Here is a 16,513-nt window from a genome sequence, read left to right on the forward strand (position 1 = left end):
CTGACATGTGAATTCATACAGAATTCATATTTTTGCTTTGCCTGAAGTTTTTGATGCAGAAATACTTCAAGAAAACACTATAACCCTTTACACAGGACAGTAGATGACATTCTTTCTGTGTTTTATCTATGAAATTTAGTTATTCTACTTATTTTATTTTTTAGTCTAATTTATGAAACAGTTGAAATTTTCTTGTTAGAAACAGGTTGATATCTCTAAACCCCGAGGAAATAATCTGTTAAAAAACACATACGAAGCGAGGTCCAAATAACTAGCACTTCAAAACCAGAGCCTATTTACTCCCCCTAGTGCCACATGCTGTCAACTACTTCAAATCTAATTGAGTTAGGAAGCATCTACTCATAAAATGGCATTCCAGTTGTCCAGGGAGGGGGACATAACTAGTTTGAACATGGTAGCATTCATTTCAGTACAGGCCAGCAACCCTAGTATACCCGCAAAGTTCAAGGAGACTTGCACAATACCATGGAAGTCTTTGTCAGCACATTTTGTTATTACTTTTAACTATGCTAACTGGATTAAAACTACAATTGGTATGTCCAGCTGTATTATAACCATATTTTAATATAAGATAGCAATATCATCTAAATCAAAATACTACCAACATCAGTCTTTTACTTTTGCATTTTAGTCCAGAATCCTCTATTTTTTTCCACAACTGCAAGAACAACAGGGTTTTTTTTGGTTTAACACTATTCTATAACAGATTTGTGCAAAGCAAAAATGTACCTATGCACTGCTAAAGGCTCATGGAGATGCTGTCTCTTGCTCCACCCTTGCCTTCAACCCACTGAAAACCCTCTGTTACTAAGAAAAATAGATAAAACAGTGCAATCAGGACTGTTTTCCTACATATTTGTGTCCAGAGGTTCATTAACTTTTGTAATTAGGAAGGCACACAAGTTACAAATAAAGTTCCCGCCCCCCAGACTTGAACTTTCAGATATCTTTTGTAGTAAGGGGAAAGTCAAGCCATAGTATTTTGCCAAGTAGGGGGCATCCTTTATGTGTACGGCTATTTTAATGAGACTTGGAGAAAATTAATTGCCTTCGAAACTCAGACTCTCTGTCAAGCTGTTTGAAATGATCTAATGGGTTGCTAAATTAAGGGAGAAGTCTAAGATAGTACTAAGATAGAAAAGAGAACGTCCCCAACATCGCACCAGAGAAACCTTTCTTCAGAGAACAAATTCATAGTCAACAGGTTCCAATGAAAAGTATTGGTTTTGATAAATAATTTTTTATGGGATTAAAATATTTCTATTTTCTCTACTGTGATTTGATTTATTATTGAATAAAATTTGGGTCAAGTTACAGAATATACTCATTAGAACCTGCCCACTAATTTATTAGTGGACTAGTTAGATGGAGGAAGCATTGATATAATCTCCCTTCAGGTTTTTAATGTTCATTCACCCCTATTAAAAAAGTAGTCAGTTTTTTTCCTCCTAATTATGGTCTGTATAGCAGACAATATTACATAGATATGCAAAATGCAAAAGAACTATTCTGCTTCTCAGGTAGCTCAAGAAACATTCCAGATGACTAATCTTAAATTCAGAATCAGCGTTTATGTTCTCTGGCTAACAATGAAGACTTACCAATTTAAAATATTTACATTATCCTAATAGCCTTATAGTACATGCAGCTTTCTCAAACTACTCATGTCAAGCAAAAATAGCAAAACTATGCCTCCAAAAAGCCTCATCTCTCCTTAGCTACAAAAAGTCAAAAACATCACAACAAAAAAACCCAAACAAACCAAATAATCACCTGCATACAAACAACATTGATTTCTACCCAGTGTCAAATGCTTAAAAATCATAACTAAAGCTCAGCGAAAGCTGTCTCTCCTACTTATACCCCAAGACAGCATTACTTTAACAGATGTGTAATTTTGTAATCCATCTACAAGGCCTTTTCTCAGGCACATTTAAAGAGTAAGTGTTAAAAAGATACCCTCTTTCACACCATTACCTTTCATGCTTTGTTTCCAAAACTCTTGAAAGTTATGAAAAGGGTAGGTTAAAAAAAACAAACCCTAAATCAAACAAAAAAAACCAAAAAACCTTTTACTTGACAGGAAAACATGTATCCTTCCTTGGGGAAGAATGCAAAAACATTGATTACACTGTAAGAAAGGCCTATATACATCATGTCCAATTCAAAAGAAAAAGAGCTATACCTGTTAGAAACAAAACAAATCATAAAAGTGAACCTACTTATAAAACTATATGGTAGATTTGACTGCCTAAATGCAGTACGCAACAAAACACAACAAATATACACTGCTGAAAGTTTGGCCACAAAGCTCATATAAACAACGTACCTTTACAGGAATATCATCCTCCTGATTTGCAGTTTCTGCAGTAAAGACATACGATATTTCTTTATGAGATGTTGTCTGCCTGCAAATGGCACATTTAATTGAGCTCCGGCGGGTGCCAACGCTGTACTGTTCTATGATGATAGCTATACACTCATTACAAAAACAATGTCCACATGTCAGCACCGCCCACTATGCAGGGAATTGAAAAAAAATACAACACAGTATCAGTTTTGGATCAATGCAAAAGAAAACAGTGTAGTAGTACATGATAAATTACATTTTTACAGAAACATTACTTTATTTTCATGAAACTCATCAGATCAAAATTCAAGAATTTTAGAATTTTTAGCACTCCAGCTGCTAAAAAGCCTGGATTTCACAGTTTTCCAGCACAGAAAGATTCACGATCCACAGAAGTTATCTGCATTTGTTGTTAATTTTTTGCATTTTCCCAGTTTTAAACTCGAGGAAAGACCGTAGAGTCTTTCATTTCTACGAACGATGATTCTTAATGCATGGGTTAAGTACACAGATTAAGTATTTACACCATTTTTAAAAAAAGATTACACAAATGTTTGTATTGGCCTTCTGTACAAGTCTTTATACATTCATACTAGATCAGTCTTTATTAATAAAGTCCTAAAGAAAGTGCTTTAATTTTTACCTATTTTTAAGTCCTAGACATGATCTTTGGATTTAAGAGGAAAGAAGATTTTGAACAGAGAGGCTTAATCTGTTTTTGACAGAAATGCCTTAGAAACGAAAGATTTCATTACAGAAGCTGTACTTCCTTTGCGGGCCTAGAACATCTACGTGTCAGCTGTGACCTTCCATAACAGAGGAGTAATTTGTAAACCAGGGTTTTTGCACCTAGAAATAGTGTCTTACTCTGTGCTAGTCTGTTCCATAAGGCCATTTTAAGTGGAAAAAATAAAACAGTTTTCATGGGTGCAAGAAGCAGAGGGAATTGACTAAACGACTGATTATCAAGCAAAAAGATCTTCTAGGCTTTGTAAGGTTCTTTCAATCATGCAGAAACAGGATGCAAAGCATTTTAGAAGTTCCTTATTTTTCCTTTCAGTGAGCTCCTCCAGCTCCGAGATGAAGCATAATGGCAGTTAACAGGGTAAACAACTGTTCTGTGTAAAAACCTTTATCTCCCTTGGAGGAAGAGCAGAGAGGGCATTTTGGAAACATAGCAGGACACCAGTTTGTGCTTACACATGTCTATAAACCTAACAGAGGCTAACACCTTAAAATAGCTACCCTAAAAAAAAAGCCAATTTAGTTTGACTGTACAGGTGTCCTTACGTCTTTTTACATAATGCATGGTAAGTAAAGTATAAACTATACCTTTGTACTTTATGATATAGATCAATTTTGATTAAATCTCAATTAAATTTCAGCTCCTGCAGTTCAGCAGGTAAGTGGTAGGGAAAGAAATCCAGATTGCCAGTCCTCACTTTATAGGTTTTTTTTTAGTACCGTTTAAGTGGCTAATATCCATTTTTTTGAAGTCTAGATGAAAAAAAATACCATCAAGAGCAGTGGTTACAGTAAAATACAATAGTATACTATAGAAGCTTATCTATTTCTTCATTCTATTAGCTTATAAACGGCAAAGAAATTTTTCTGACAAAAGTTTGAAAGGAAAACTTCAGAGTTATAAAACCATCAGCAACACACATTTTTGGAACACTTTTGTTGAAACACTTAAGCACTGATGTCAACAGCTAAAGGCAATAGAGGCGCTTGCATCTGAGCAAGATGTTATTTCAGGGGAGAAGCTGGTTGGCACATTACAGGAAAGGGCTTATTTCCCCTGTTTTAATACAATGTTCATTTAAAATCAGATGTTGAAAGTTTAACACACAGCTGACTCAGATCTAAGAAAAGACATTCTAAAAACAAAGCCCGCTGACTAAATATCTTACCTGTTTTCCTAGTTGACGTGCACAGATTGGACATGGTTCTGGGTTAACTCCCCCAGTAGTTTTATCCTGAGACTATAAAGTAGAAGAAAAAATAAACTTTGTGTTTCAAGAAATAAAAAGTTATTCTATATTTGAAACAAGCTTCTAGAAAAAAAATGAATAATGAAGTCCTTAAAAAAAACCCTGTGTGAGCAAATTAAAAAACATCATTCATGAAAAAATAAGCCTATCTTGAGGAGTTAAAAAACCCCCTTATTTATGATAAGGAAAAGGAGCACTATTTATACTGCAGTCCTTTGGATAGCATCTGCATCTCCACTATAGCTTTGAAAAATCCTGGTAAAATACAAGCTTCAAACAAGAAACTCCTCATATTTTCTATCAGCTTCACTTTGTTCTGAAAACACTTAAATATACTCAATCATGCTTAACTATGCTTACATAAGCATAATTGTACTTATGTGAACACTGTAATTAAAATAATGTAACATACATGGGGTTCGTCTGGGTTTTTTTTTAATATTTATTTAACCCACAGACCTGCTTGTCCTTCCATTTAAGAAGGTAAGCTCTTCGTGAAATAGCAAGGGTACATGGAGAAGTACATAATTTTACAAGGCTTCTACTAAACATGGCCCAGTTAGTTTTAAAGAAAGTTTTAACCATCTAAAACTAGTTCATAGTTTTATAACTGTGTAATTAAACAAATAGCCAAAACATATAATGTAATAAGTAACTTCATGGCTATGCAGTAACACAAAGAACAACCCACTGAATTTCAATGTCTAATGAATCTTTAGAGAAAATATGTTTTCTTTAAAATGTAAGTTTTAAATAAAAAAATAGTATGTTTCTTCCACTAGGTAAAGAGTACATCACTTCTGTAAAGACCAAGGAACCGTAAACCTTACTTTCTCCAGATTAGTGAGATACAGAAGTTGTCCTAATTTCTTCTGAAGCTGTGATTTGGCAACAGCCTTGTCATTCAAAAGTTTCACTCGATTTTGCTCCACCTATGGAAACAGTATTAAACACATTAAAAAAGGGGAAAAAAATAGTTAAGTTTTACAATAAGGCTTAAATTCTTTTTTTGGCAAAATTCAACTGAATAATTCACTGGGGACAGACAGAAGAACAGGTCATGCTGTAAATTTAAGATGGACTTTACCCCAAGGAAAACTGATTATCTATTCCTTTGCTGTACCCAATATGAACACAGTACTGCGAATGGGCTGAGACCCAGGAGGCATACAAACTTGCTTTTTATTGTTTTATTTGCAATATTGGTTCTTTCCAGAGACAAAACCAATTTAAAATAATTTTTAAAAGTTACTTAGAAATTTCATTCAATTTGTCACCTATCTTCTTACAGCCAAATAGATCCTAGACTCTACTACTGGTTCCAAAAGCAATGTGTAAGAAACAATACTTTCTTTGTACTTCTTAGAAGCTTTCACTTTTCATTTAACCTACACAAACATAGAAATATCAAGCTGACTCCTTGTTAGATTAATTATAGTTGGTAGTGGTGTAGTTATTAGTACTGCAGAAGAGGCAAGCACCTGAAGGATGACAGCCAAAGTAATGGGCGTTTCTTTTATGGTTGCAAATACATACATAAATCTTAGACTTTGTTAAATGTTTGTAAAGTGAAGTGCTCCATTTTAAAAATTGCTTTAATACACAGATGAAATATCTACTCCCCTACAGAAGAAGAAGCACTTTTATCTAACACTGAATCTCAGTGAAGAAAGCAAAAAATGTTCCTATTGAAAACATATTTCTATTGGTGAAAAAAATAAGAGGTCAAATCAACCCAGCATTTTCTCTATGTTCATGAACAGAAAGTGGCTCAGAAATTCCAAGATACTGTAAAAAGATTTATCTTTGAGGTTTTCACTGCTGTTTTTTAGGTCCTCGTGGAAAGTTGCAATATGGGTGAGAAATCAGGTCAACTTAATTTTCCACCAGCTTGGACAACTGGGCAATTGTGGAGAAAGGTCCCAGAGACATTCACCTGCTTCTGGAAGGACAGCAGTCTTTTGGAAAAATGACACTCACAGTCAGAAGGCTGGCAAAAATGTATCAAAATAAGAGTTACAAGCTTAAAAAGGCCCATACACTAATGTAGATATAGACAGAAACTCTTTACTCCACCAAGGCTTTCTGAAATGGAAACAGAGACATACTATAGACCTTATACATAGATCTAGATACAGATTTTATTTTTGTAGGAGGTAGGTTCTTTAAGGGAAAAAAACCTTTTCTTTCCTGCCAAGTACTTTACCTCATGTGGTTCTATGATGTGGAGAACTGGTGGATTTGGTTTTGGCTCATCAGGATGACGCACTCTCAGCCGTTCTGTAGCCATTGCCAATTCATCAATAGCAGACACGTGATCCCTAAGTACCATCCAATATTCATGAAGTAACTGTAAGAAAACCCCAAACATATCAGTAGCAGAACTGAGTTGAATTCCCTTTATATAACTCTGCCATACAATGTATAATGTGAAAATCTTTCTGGAGTAAGGGATAATATTTCTTTAGAGTAATTCAGGTACCACGACAACAAATTACAAAGGAAAACAAACAGTCTAGATATCATCTCACCTGCTTTCTTTTCCAGCCTCTCTTTATGAACAAGTATAAACAGCTGTGTCTCATTTCTTCTACAACTATTACTATTACAATAACTAATGCAACTAAAAGTTCAGAAACAAAATGCCTTGCAAGACTAAGCAAATGCTGAATAAAATAAGGAAAAATGATTAAGCAATTTTAAACAGCTAGCTATTATACTACTAAGACTGCTTCTTAAAGATGAAGTATGTTTTAAAGAAACATTAACAGTTTAAGTGGTCTTGATGAAGGCACAGACAAGCACAAGGTGAAAATAACATCAGATTCAATTCTCCCAAGAAAAAGTAAATTCTGGTTTTCTACAAAAGAAATGGCTACAACTGGAAGTATACTATACATATAAACTAGTATTATTTTTAAATTACTGATAATACTGTAAAATATTTCTTCCCGAGCTTTCCACTAGTTATGTATTTTATAAAAAAAAAAATCTTCCATGATCTTACTGAAATTCTAAGACCTTTTGCAAACACCAAAAATTTGTTTGTTGATTTCTGATTTTTCAATTGTAAATGTACTTTAAACACTCAGTTGCTGGGGGGGTGGGGTGTGCTCATTGTTTGGGGCTTTTCTTTTAGCTCAAGAAAGACTACAAAGCATTTGTTTTGAGCTATGCATATACTACAATCTTAAAATTACTATGTATTAAACCTGGCATACAGGGTAAGGACAGAGAATAAGCTGAAGGGAGCTTACTCCTCCCAAACTAAAGTAAACTAAGGAAGAAACAGCTAAAATTACTTTTGCTAAAAAAAAAAAAAAAAAAAAGGCAGCTTGTTTTAGATTTAAGGGTTATTTTACAGAGTATCATCCCTGTAGCTCAATGTAGATTTGAGCACTATGGACAACTGAACCAGTATTTCCAAATCACAACAGATGGAATCATAACAGCACTATTTTCATTCTCACTGGCATATTAGTCCCACCTTTTGTTTCCTAAAGTAAAAGGACATGAAGAGACTGTTCCCTTCTTGCAGCAGAAAATCCCCAACACATAGCAATGCCTTGGTAACTGGTTACCTTATGTCCTCCTCCTTTTGTGAGCTGCTACAAGCCGAGGACATAAAATAATGAAGCATGAGAACAGCCAGGGTCATTATTCTCCAATCAGCATTTTGGTACCATAAGCAAGCGACCTGACTTTGTGAGAGCAGCACAACTTTATTAGTTGTTTAATAACTTTAACTATCAGATACCTAAATGCTGACTGAGATGTCATATTGTTTAAAAAGGTTTTGCACTGTGTTACACTGTAACCTAGTAATTTTTTTTACGGCAGCTCCAGATTAAGACTCACTCCTAATTAGCACTACCAATTTCAGGAAAGTAGGTGATGAGTAACCAAGTTTGCTGAAAAAAGAAGACAGACTGAATTCCATTAGTTAATCTAAGATACATAAAATAAATTGTTCTCTTGAGTATCTTCTCTTCCTCTATGGACTAAAGCTAATAACAAATATTTAAATTCCTGGATAGCATACTTCCGCAAGAACTATCTTTGCTTTTTCAAAACCTCCTAGGATAAAGCAAGTTAAGTGACAATTTCCTAGAATCATAAGGCAGCAGCTTGGGAGAAAGATCACGGGGTGAAAACCCTTCAAGTAACCAGAATTTCCTCTGATGTCAGACCGCAAAAAAAAACCCCAAACCCCAAAAAAGAAGAGAGTGAACAAGAGTCAATAAACCTGGCACTACTGTACCATGTGTGTTCTACTGAAGCTGAAGTCTGTGTTAATTAAAAATGAGAAAGAGAAAACACTTTTGATTACACCTAAGCTGTAAGACAGGATGAAACCCTTGTGTGCAACAGCTTTTCCCCCTTCTCCATCACTGGTATGTACTCACTGCAAGGAAACACAGACACACAAGGATGCATAAGGAAAGCCACAGTATACTCCTGCAGGTCTCTGATCCAAACAACATTAGACTGATTATTTCAGGTTACATTGTGTAGTAAACAAGATCCAGGAAATAAAGCAATAGTGAAAGGACATCTGTAGCTAGCACAAGACTGAAGGTAAACTGAATTACAGAATGGACCAACACTCGATTTGCTGAGTCTGGCTACATTCTGATTTAACTAACAGGCAAACACATTTAATTATATCTGTATACTGTCATAATAGATGCAATTACATTGCTTACTAATTTGCTTAGTAGCCAGTATAGCTTTTAGAGACTCTTAAATCGTATATAAACCATTTAAAATCAAATCCTGTAATAAGCACTACGAAAAAGTTTTGTGCAGGCAAACCCTCATTTCAGGAATACAACTTAGATTTGTTCATATTCACCTTAAATTTGTTTATATTGCAGTGAACGGACTACACAACTGTTTCATCACCATCTCATTTACTGTACCTTATATTCCTTTTTCCATGCTTCAAAGAGTTCCAGAAATATGCTGCCTTCTTCGGTTAGCTTAACATCCATTCGGTGAGCTTTGGCAAAGGAGAGAATAGCTTTCAAGGCACGTTCAGTTTCACTGGTCGCCCACAGTCCTCTACTTGTGGTGGGCAAACGGTCATCAACAAGCCCTTCTTCATCTTCTATCATCTCTTCAAATATTGCCATTTGGCCTTTAACACTTCAAAACAAACCCAACATGATACTTATCACTGATTTTGTACTTCCACATCCATTTCTACTTATTCACCATATATTTCAGCCTTCTAATATTTGATTAAAAAATAAAGCAAACCAAACAAATATAATAGCTGTTTTATTACTTGATATCCCAAAAGCTTGCTTTGAACACAGTGACCTCAGTACCAGCAATGAAATCACCGTACAAGTCATTTTGTCAGCTCAAAATTACCGATAGCTTTTGTAAAGGCTTATGCATCTTAATTATCTTTCAGTAGTTATTAATGATTAATGTCACATTCATTTTAAAAAATTGCAATTCTGACTTCTTAAATCAGCAAGAGTTGCAGTTAAAATCTGACAAAAAATTTGCTGTGTATTGCATTATTTAAAAACACTACAGCTTCCCAGTTCCCTCCTTGACAAACAATGCTAATTCAGAAACACACTAACATTTTCTAATGATTCCAGCAATCATTAGGTAACAGAGCTCCCACTGGTAAAGACTTTTCAAAATGTCTTCTCAGTGACCTCATTTTTTTAATCCAATTTTGACATTGCAAGGAATATAAGAAATAAAAGTAAAAGAGAAAACATGAAGAGGGCATACTTCTCTCACACCATGTGCTGGTACAACCCTTCTTTCAGCTCACAGCTGCATTTATGTCTGAAATCTCCTCTCTCATTGTAGCTTTAGTCAAATTTTATTACTTTATGAATTATACAGAATTAAAAAAAATAAATCTATGAACAAATATGGTTATTATACCACTCACAACTGGACTGCAAATAAATATTTGCACAAACAGGGGTATGTGTTTAGTTAGCATACTTGTATTTATACACACACTTTCTGAACACTTCAACACTTCATTTCAAATGCATGGTCATATTATAGCAGCTTGAGAAAAAGTAGCATGTATTCATTGCTTGTACATAGCTTTTTCAAATGAAATTTACATAGAAAATTCAACTTGAGTAATAAAATTGCTATCAAGGCCACTAGCAAGAAGTTGCTGTAATTTGTTCATAAAGTTATTTCAGAAACCTTAAAGTAGAAAATATAAAAAAATCCATCTTTCACTTTTTTTTTTAATAGTGAGAAGTTTATAAAGCTATGAACTTACGTATGAGAAAAGAGCTTCGACTCGTATTCTGTGAACAACTCATCAGCCTTACAAAAGACACAGCTGCAATACAAAAGATTGGTTTCTGATGAATTCTGAGTGTTTCTGTTTTCAAAGTAATTCCTGTAATTCCCTATTCCAACACATACAACCACGCAAAGTGCTTAAAGAAAAGAACAATTTAACAGTCTTATGTACAGTTGATATAATAAATGACAGGAAAAGATTTTATAAGAATAAACCCAGTGATTCTAACAAATGGATCTGTGATACCTGTGTACATATAAACCCTGAGTACAGAATAAACACTTTTATCTCTTCTTATTTCAAATGAAGGAAAATTTAATAATACACTTTAAAAGCATATTTTCTACTTTCAAGACATACTTGTTAAGTGGAAGTCTAACAGGTCGCAAATGGCAGAGAGTGGCAGCCTCAATAACCTGCTTAGAGGGAGGGCCTTCTAAGTTTTTCACTGCTTCTCTTACAATCTTCTGGAACTTCTTCACTTCCTCCAGTTGGGTTGTGAGCAGGTATTGAAGGCCTCTGCAGTCACGGAACCTGATTTAAAGAAAAAGGGAACTGACTGCGTGCTAAATCACTGAATCCAAACTTCATTTAGTATTTTGAAGTAGAAGAGAAAGCATCTAATAAATAGCAATCTAGGACAACATACGAAGTTCATATCATAAGCAAATGCTTATTACTACTGCATGTAATGCTGTCAGAAATCATTCCATTGTATCCCCTGAGATGATGCCTGATATTTGTAAAACAGAAAGACTCTTTCCAAGACTCGAGAGATGCGACCAAATATTAGTAGTCAACACCAACCAACAACATTCTGGTTCACAATGCAAATCTACTAAAGGTAAAAAACTGCACATACTTATAATCTTATTTGCGTCTGTTGGCCTACAAACTGATTTTCAATGCAGCTGTGCAACTCACAGCAGACGCACGCACCCATCACAAAAATAAACTGCATTTTGCAAGTTAGGTTTCAAAGTTAAAATTATTAAATGGACATGACAGTGAACTATTTTCCTAAAACCCAGCTGTCTTTATTGATTGGAGTGAGAACATGAACACCAGTTAAGCACTTCCCATATTGTGTTCCTCTTGTGAGCAGAGCTCTCCTGCTGAGTGCACCATTCATACAAGGTCTGGCATTCATGTGCAAGACAGTATTACAAGACTGTGGTTCTACCCCATATGGAAAATTTGATCCAAAACATCCCTTTTGTAAAGTGTGGAGAGAAAAGCACAGGTTTAACAACACTACTAAAGTTTGGCATTTAATATGACCTACTTAAGCAATATGTATTTTAAAATAAAACAGATGAGTTTGCCTAACCAGGTAGTCTGAAAAATACACATAAGTTGCAATCAGAAGTCTGTTGTTAATACTACCAGTTGCCACATATTCCAGATTTATAAAAGTCTCCCACATTATATCCTGGATTAACCATCTCTAATATTCAACTAGAGATTAGCACTTGTTGCTTCTACCATTGACCAATAATACTTCATAAGACACTGTTTTTTAAAGTTTTTATTGCATATGCTAAAATAAATTTTAAAAGAAATAAGTTTTATCCCTGTATTATAAAAGAAACAGTTGAGTTGCAGATAGCTTTTCTAAAGTTATAAAACCTGTAAGCAGCAGTAATTTAAAAAGATACTTCCTAAACAGCTAATTTCAAGTGAGAAAAAAAATAATCAATTTTTTCCAGTATAACACAGGCAAGCAGATAGATAGATGCATAGGCATATGAGCTCAGCATGAACATGCAAACAATCCTTTCCTCAAATTTATTTTAACCAGAATGAGATGCTATCATTGTCAGATAACACTTAACCATGAAACATTCATATCCAGACTCGTTGAGGTTGGAAGGGGCCTCTGGAGATTGTCTTGTCCAGCTCCGCCTTGCTCAAGCAGGGTCACCTAGAGCTGGGTTGCCCAGGACCATGCCCAGATGGCTTTTAAGTATCTCCAAGGATGGAGACTCCACAACCTCTCTGGGCAGCCTGTGCAGTCATGCTCACAGTAAAAAAGTGTTTCCTGATGTTCAGAGGGAACCCCCTGTGTTTCAGTTTGTGCCCACTGCCTCTTGCACTGTCACCGAGCACTGCTAAAAAGAGCCTGGCTCTACTTTTTTGCACTGTCCCTTTAGGTATTTATATACATTGAGAAGATCCCCCCTGAACTGCTGAACAGTCCCAGCTCTCTCAACCTCTCCTTATATCAGAGATGTTCCAATCCTTTCATCATCTACTTGGCCCTTTGTTGGACTCTCTCCATTAGGTCCATCTTGCTCTTGTACTGGAGAGCCCAGAACTGGACACAAAGTACTCCAGGTCTGGCCTCACCAGCGCTGAGTAGACAGAAAGGATCACCTCCCTCAACCTGCTAACAATAATTTGTCTAATGCAGTCCAGGATACCATTAGCCTTCTTTGCTGCAAGGGCACATAAATGGCTTTTGGTCAACTTGGCGTCCATCAGAACCCCCAAGGTCCTTTTCTGCAAAGTTACTTTCCAGCTGGGTGGCCCCAATATCCAGTATGGACAGAATTTCCTTCTTCCTTCTCAGCATAATTCCGAGTTTTGAAAAAAGAAGAGGTGCAGTTTTGTATCTTTATTTAGATTATTTAATAGAATTATGTTAGGTACTGAAAAGTAAAAGATATGCTTATTTCCAGCAAGGGCAAGGAATTGCCACCTTTTGGGATCACAATAACAGAACAGTCATAGTGGAGGATATGTCTTTACATATTTAATTAAAAAATGTGCATATTTTAAGTGTTTAAATTTATATACACATTAAATATTTATATACATATGTATATGCATTTATATACATATATTTATAACAAAAAATATGTATTTAACTGAAACATGATTCGGAAGGACTGTATTGAAGAGCATAAGGATTGTTCACACATGCGAGAAAACTGCCCGACATTAAACTGTGAGAGTACTCTCCTTCCTGCATCTCCCTTTTCTGCAATGAACTTACAAAGCTGGAGCACAAAATGCACACGAGGAGGCTGGGAGAAAAAGGGTTTATTCAGCCTTAAAATGAGATCACTCAGGGGAAACCTTACTGCTTTCTACATTTACCTGGAAGGTACAGAAAAGACTGAGCCGAACTTTTCTCAAAGGCACATGGTGGAAGGACAAGAGACAATAGACACAAGATGCAATACAAGAAATATTAACTAGATAGAAGGATTTTTAATTTTTTTTTTCCCCCCCCCACCAAGTGGGTCAAATATTGGAACAGGCTTCACATAGAGACTATGAAATCTCCCTCCTTGGAGATACCCTACACTTAACAGGACAAATCCCTGTGTAACTTGATCAGGCTGAATCTCTGAGCATGGGCCTTGATCTACAAGTTGGGGGCTGGTCTAGGTGACCTCCAGATATCCCTTCCAATCCATTATTCTGTAACTGCCCAAGACAACGGTGGTACTGTTGTCTCTAGCATGAAAGCAAACCAATTTTTTTTGCTCAGAAAAACAGTGATGCTATTTTACGCTGTTACACAAGGATTTTCTGATATTGTCTGTCTACTTTCCATTTAAGCAAGTCATTTTCTTTCAGAGGTTACTCAATTGTAATGCAATAAACTTTGCATCTTTCTTGCTCAGCAGTTTCATGAGTACAGAAGACTGTAAAACCACAGTAGATAATACAAAGGAACATTTAAAAGAATGCTTGTCTAGGAGAAAACTAATTCTCCTGCTTTTCTTTCCAAGCCTTCTATCTAGCCATGCTTTTTGGAGGACTGTTTTTGAAACTTAACTGCAGCCCAGATGCTCTGAAGCAAAAATGCCTGCTATTTAATTGCAACTGTTAGCATAAACTGGTAAGAGGACTTGAGCAGAATTAACTGTATTCATTAGCCTATTTTAGCTATTCTCTTACTTCTCTGCCATGGAGAGTTTATTAGTCTGCTGTTTGTAGTTGCAGGTTATTTCGTTTTGCACACGTTGAGCAAGCTCCTCATCAATGGCATACTGTATTGCTGTCTGGATGACATCCAACCACCAAGGAGAACCTGAATGTATCTGTATGCAAAAGAACAGATTTATCCATGAACATTCAACGAACAACCAATTTACTCATTGCAGCAGAAGCTTATACTGCTCTTTAGGCCACACTCAAACACAGACTGGTAAATTCCATGGCAAGTGGAAGATGAGAGTATGCTTAAAAGATGATCCCCTTTCTGTTTAAGTGAATACATGATTAAAATTTTCTACATTCCCATCTACTTTCGCACCTTCAAATTGCTTCAGCAGAGCTAGATTCACCAAGGCCATGTACATAGAAGAGCCATGTAGAGATAGTGTAATCTCAAAGTTTCCTCTTTCTCTCTCTCTCAAAAAGAAAGGAAAGGATCATTTAATCAGAGAAAGCAAGGTCTCTGTGAAATTAATAGAGCAACAATGAAGTGACTTTATAATTTTAAAAGGTGAAAGAAGATGCAGAAGTTTACTTCCTCATGTCCCATTTGCCCCCATTTGTGTACTACTATGCAAGTGACAAAGAGCATTTCAACTCAGGTGTTCATCAATTCATTAAGGGTTTGCACATTTCTATGAAACCTGAGTTGTCATATTGACTAAACACAATTAAGCCTTAAGCACAATGACTAAATGCATGTCAAAGAACAGTTCGTTTGAAAGTAACTGAAATACCAGCTGATACATCACAGAACCGTTTCAAGGCCAAAATCTGTAACTCATTTACCTAAATTACAGGTGAAGCAACTCATTTACCTAAACTAGAGGTGAAGCACAGTTAATATAAAAGTCAAGCACGGTGTTAAACTTTACTAGAATCATCACACCACGTACTTCTGCTTTTAGTCATCTGTTCATCAAGTACTGTGTGCCTCTCTATGCAGGAAACACAGAATAAATATGTTTTGGAGCTCTGTGTGTGTGCATGCACACACGCTGCTTAAGTCCCATTCCAAACAGGCCTTCAAAGAACTGTTAGAGATAATAAACAGCTGGAGTTCTGGATAAACAGATGAAAATAATATTAAAAAAACCCCTCAGAATTCAGAGGCTAAATGTGTAAGAGGTACCTGCCTTTCTCTGGAGCTCCCGAATGGTCTGAAGAACTGGCTGTAAGGCCTGATGGGCTTCTGCAACTTCTGCATTGGATTTACTCATATAATGCTGTCGAAGTTGTTCTGCCTGTATGGAAATAAGAGCTTAAATTATGCACAAATCATATTTATGAGGGATAATTGAAAATGTAAAAACTCCCCAGCTATCACAATGTTTAGCTGTCTAAAGGTTAGCTACCTACATGCTACCCACTTTCATTTGTAAGCAACATCTAGCATTAATTTTTTTCTTCTAGAATCTAGCATTTATTAGTAAGCCCAAAAAACATTTGAGAAGACAAATGACTACAAAGATGCTAACTATGCAATTTTGCTTTTGGACAAGCCCAAACAACACAATAGGAATACACTGCATTACAAAAAGGAACTGGAATTTAACTCATAATTTTTACTTCTCTGTAGATTAAAATATATTGTGTTGAATAAGCAAACAATAAAAAGATCCTAGAACAATCTGAGAACAGGACAATTTAACTTACACATAAAACATATCCATAAAAATAACAAAAAAGGTTTAAATTTCATTATTTTTAGGTGCATCATATTTTTTCATAAAAATTACTTCTGACAGTGAAAACCCCTCTTGGTATGCAGATGTCTCCACAATATAATCAGTACCAGTTTATTTGATATTTTAAAAACTGATGAACAAGTAACTTACATTTCTTACAAGTAACATGTACACACATACCTATCTTTCACCATTACGTTCTGATTTC

The 16,513-nt window shown here is 35.5% G+C and overlaps 1 protein-coding gene across 2 annotated transcripts in view; it reads right to left on the reverse strand.

Annotated features, from left to right (window-relative positions):
- The window catches only part of SHPRH (SNF2 histone linker PHD RING helicase, E3 ubiquitin protein ligase), a 52,664-nt gene that overhangs the window by 8,193 nt on the left and 27,958 nt on the right, over positions 1-16,513 (reverse strand). For both annotated transcript variants that reach the window (XM_010584506.1, XM_010584505.1), the window contains exons 16-24: positions 15,754-15,861; positions 14,579-14,721; positions 11,027-11,200; positions 10,640-10,702; positions 9,288-9,513; positions 6,572-6,715; positions 5,196-5,297; positions 4,285-4,356; positions 2,351-2,539 (exon numbers count right to left, since the gene is read on the reverse strand). In XM_010584506.1, the coding sequence (XP_010582808.1) occupies positions 2,351-2,539; positions 4,285-4,356; positions 5,196-5,297; positions 6,572-6,715; positions 9,288-9,513; positions 10,640-10,702; positions 11,027-11,200; positions 14,579-14,721; positions 15,754-15,861 (1,221 nt within the window). The remainder of the gene's footprint in view (positions 1-2,350; positions 2,540-4,284; positions 4,357-5,195; positions 5,298-6,571; positions 6,716-9,287; positions 9,514-10,639; positions 10,703-11,026; positions 11,201-14,578; positions 14,722-15,753; positions 15,862-16,513) is intronic.

Source organism: Haliaeetus leucocephalus, unplaced genomic scaffold (assembly GCF_000737465.1).
Source record: "Haliaeetus leucocephalus isolate CR32 unplaced genomic scaffold, Haliaeetus_leucocephalus-4.0 Scaffold992, whole genome shotgun sequence".
NCBI lineage: Eukaryota > Metazoa > Chordata > Aves > Accipitriformes > Accipitridae > Haliaeetus > Haliaeetus leucocephalus.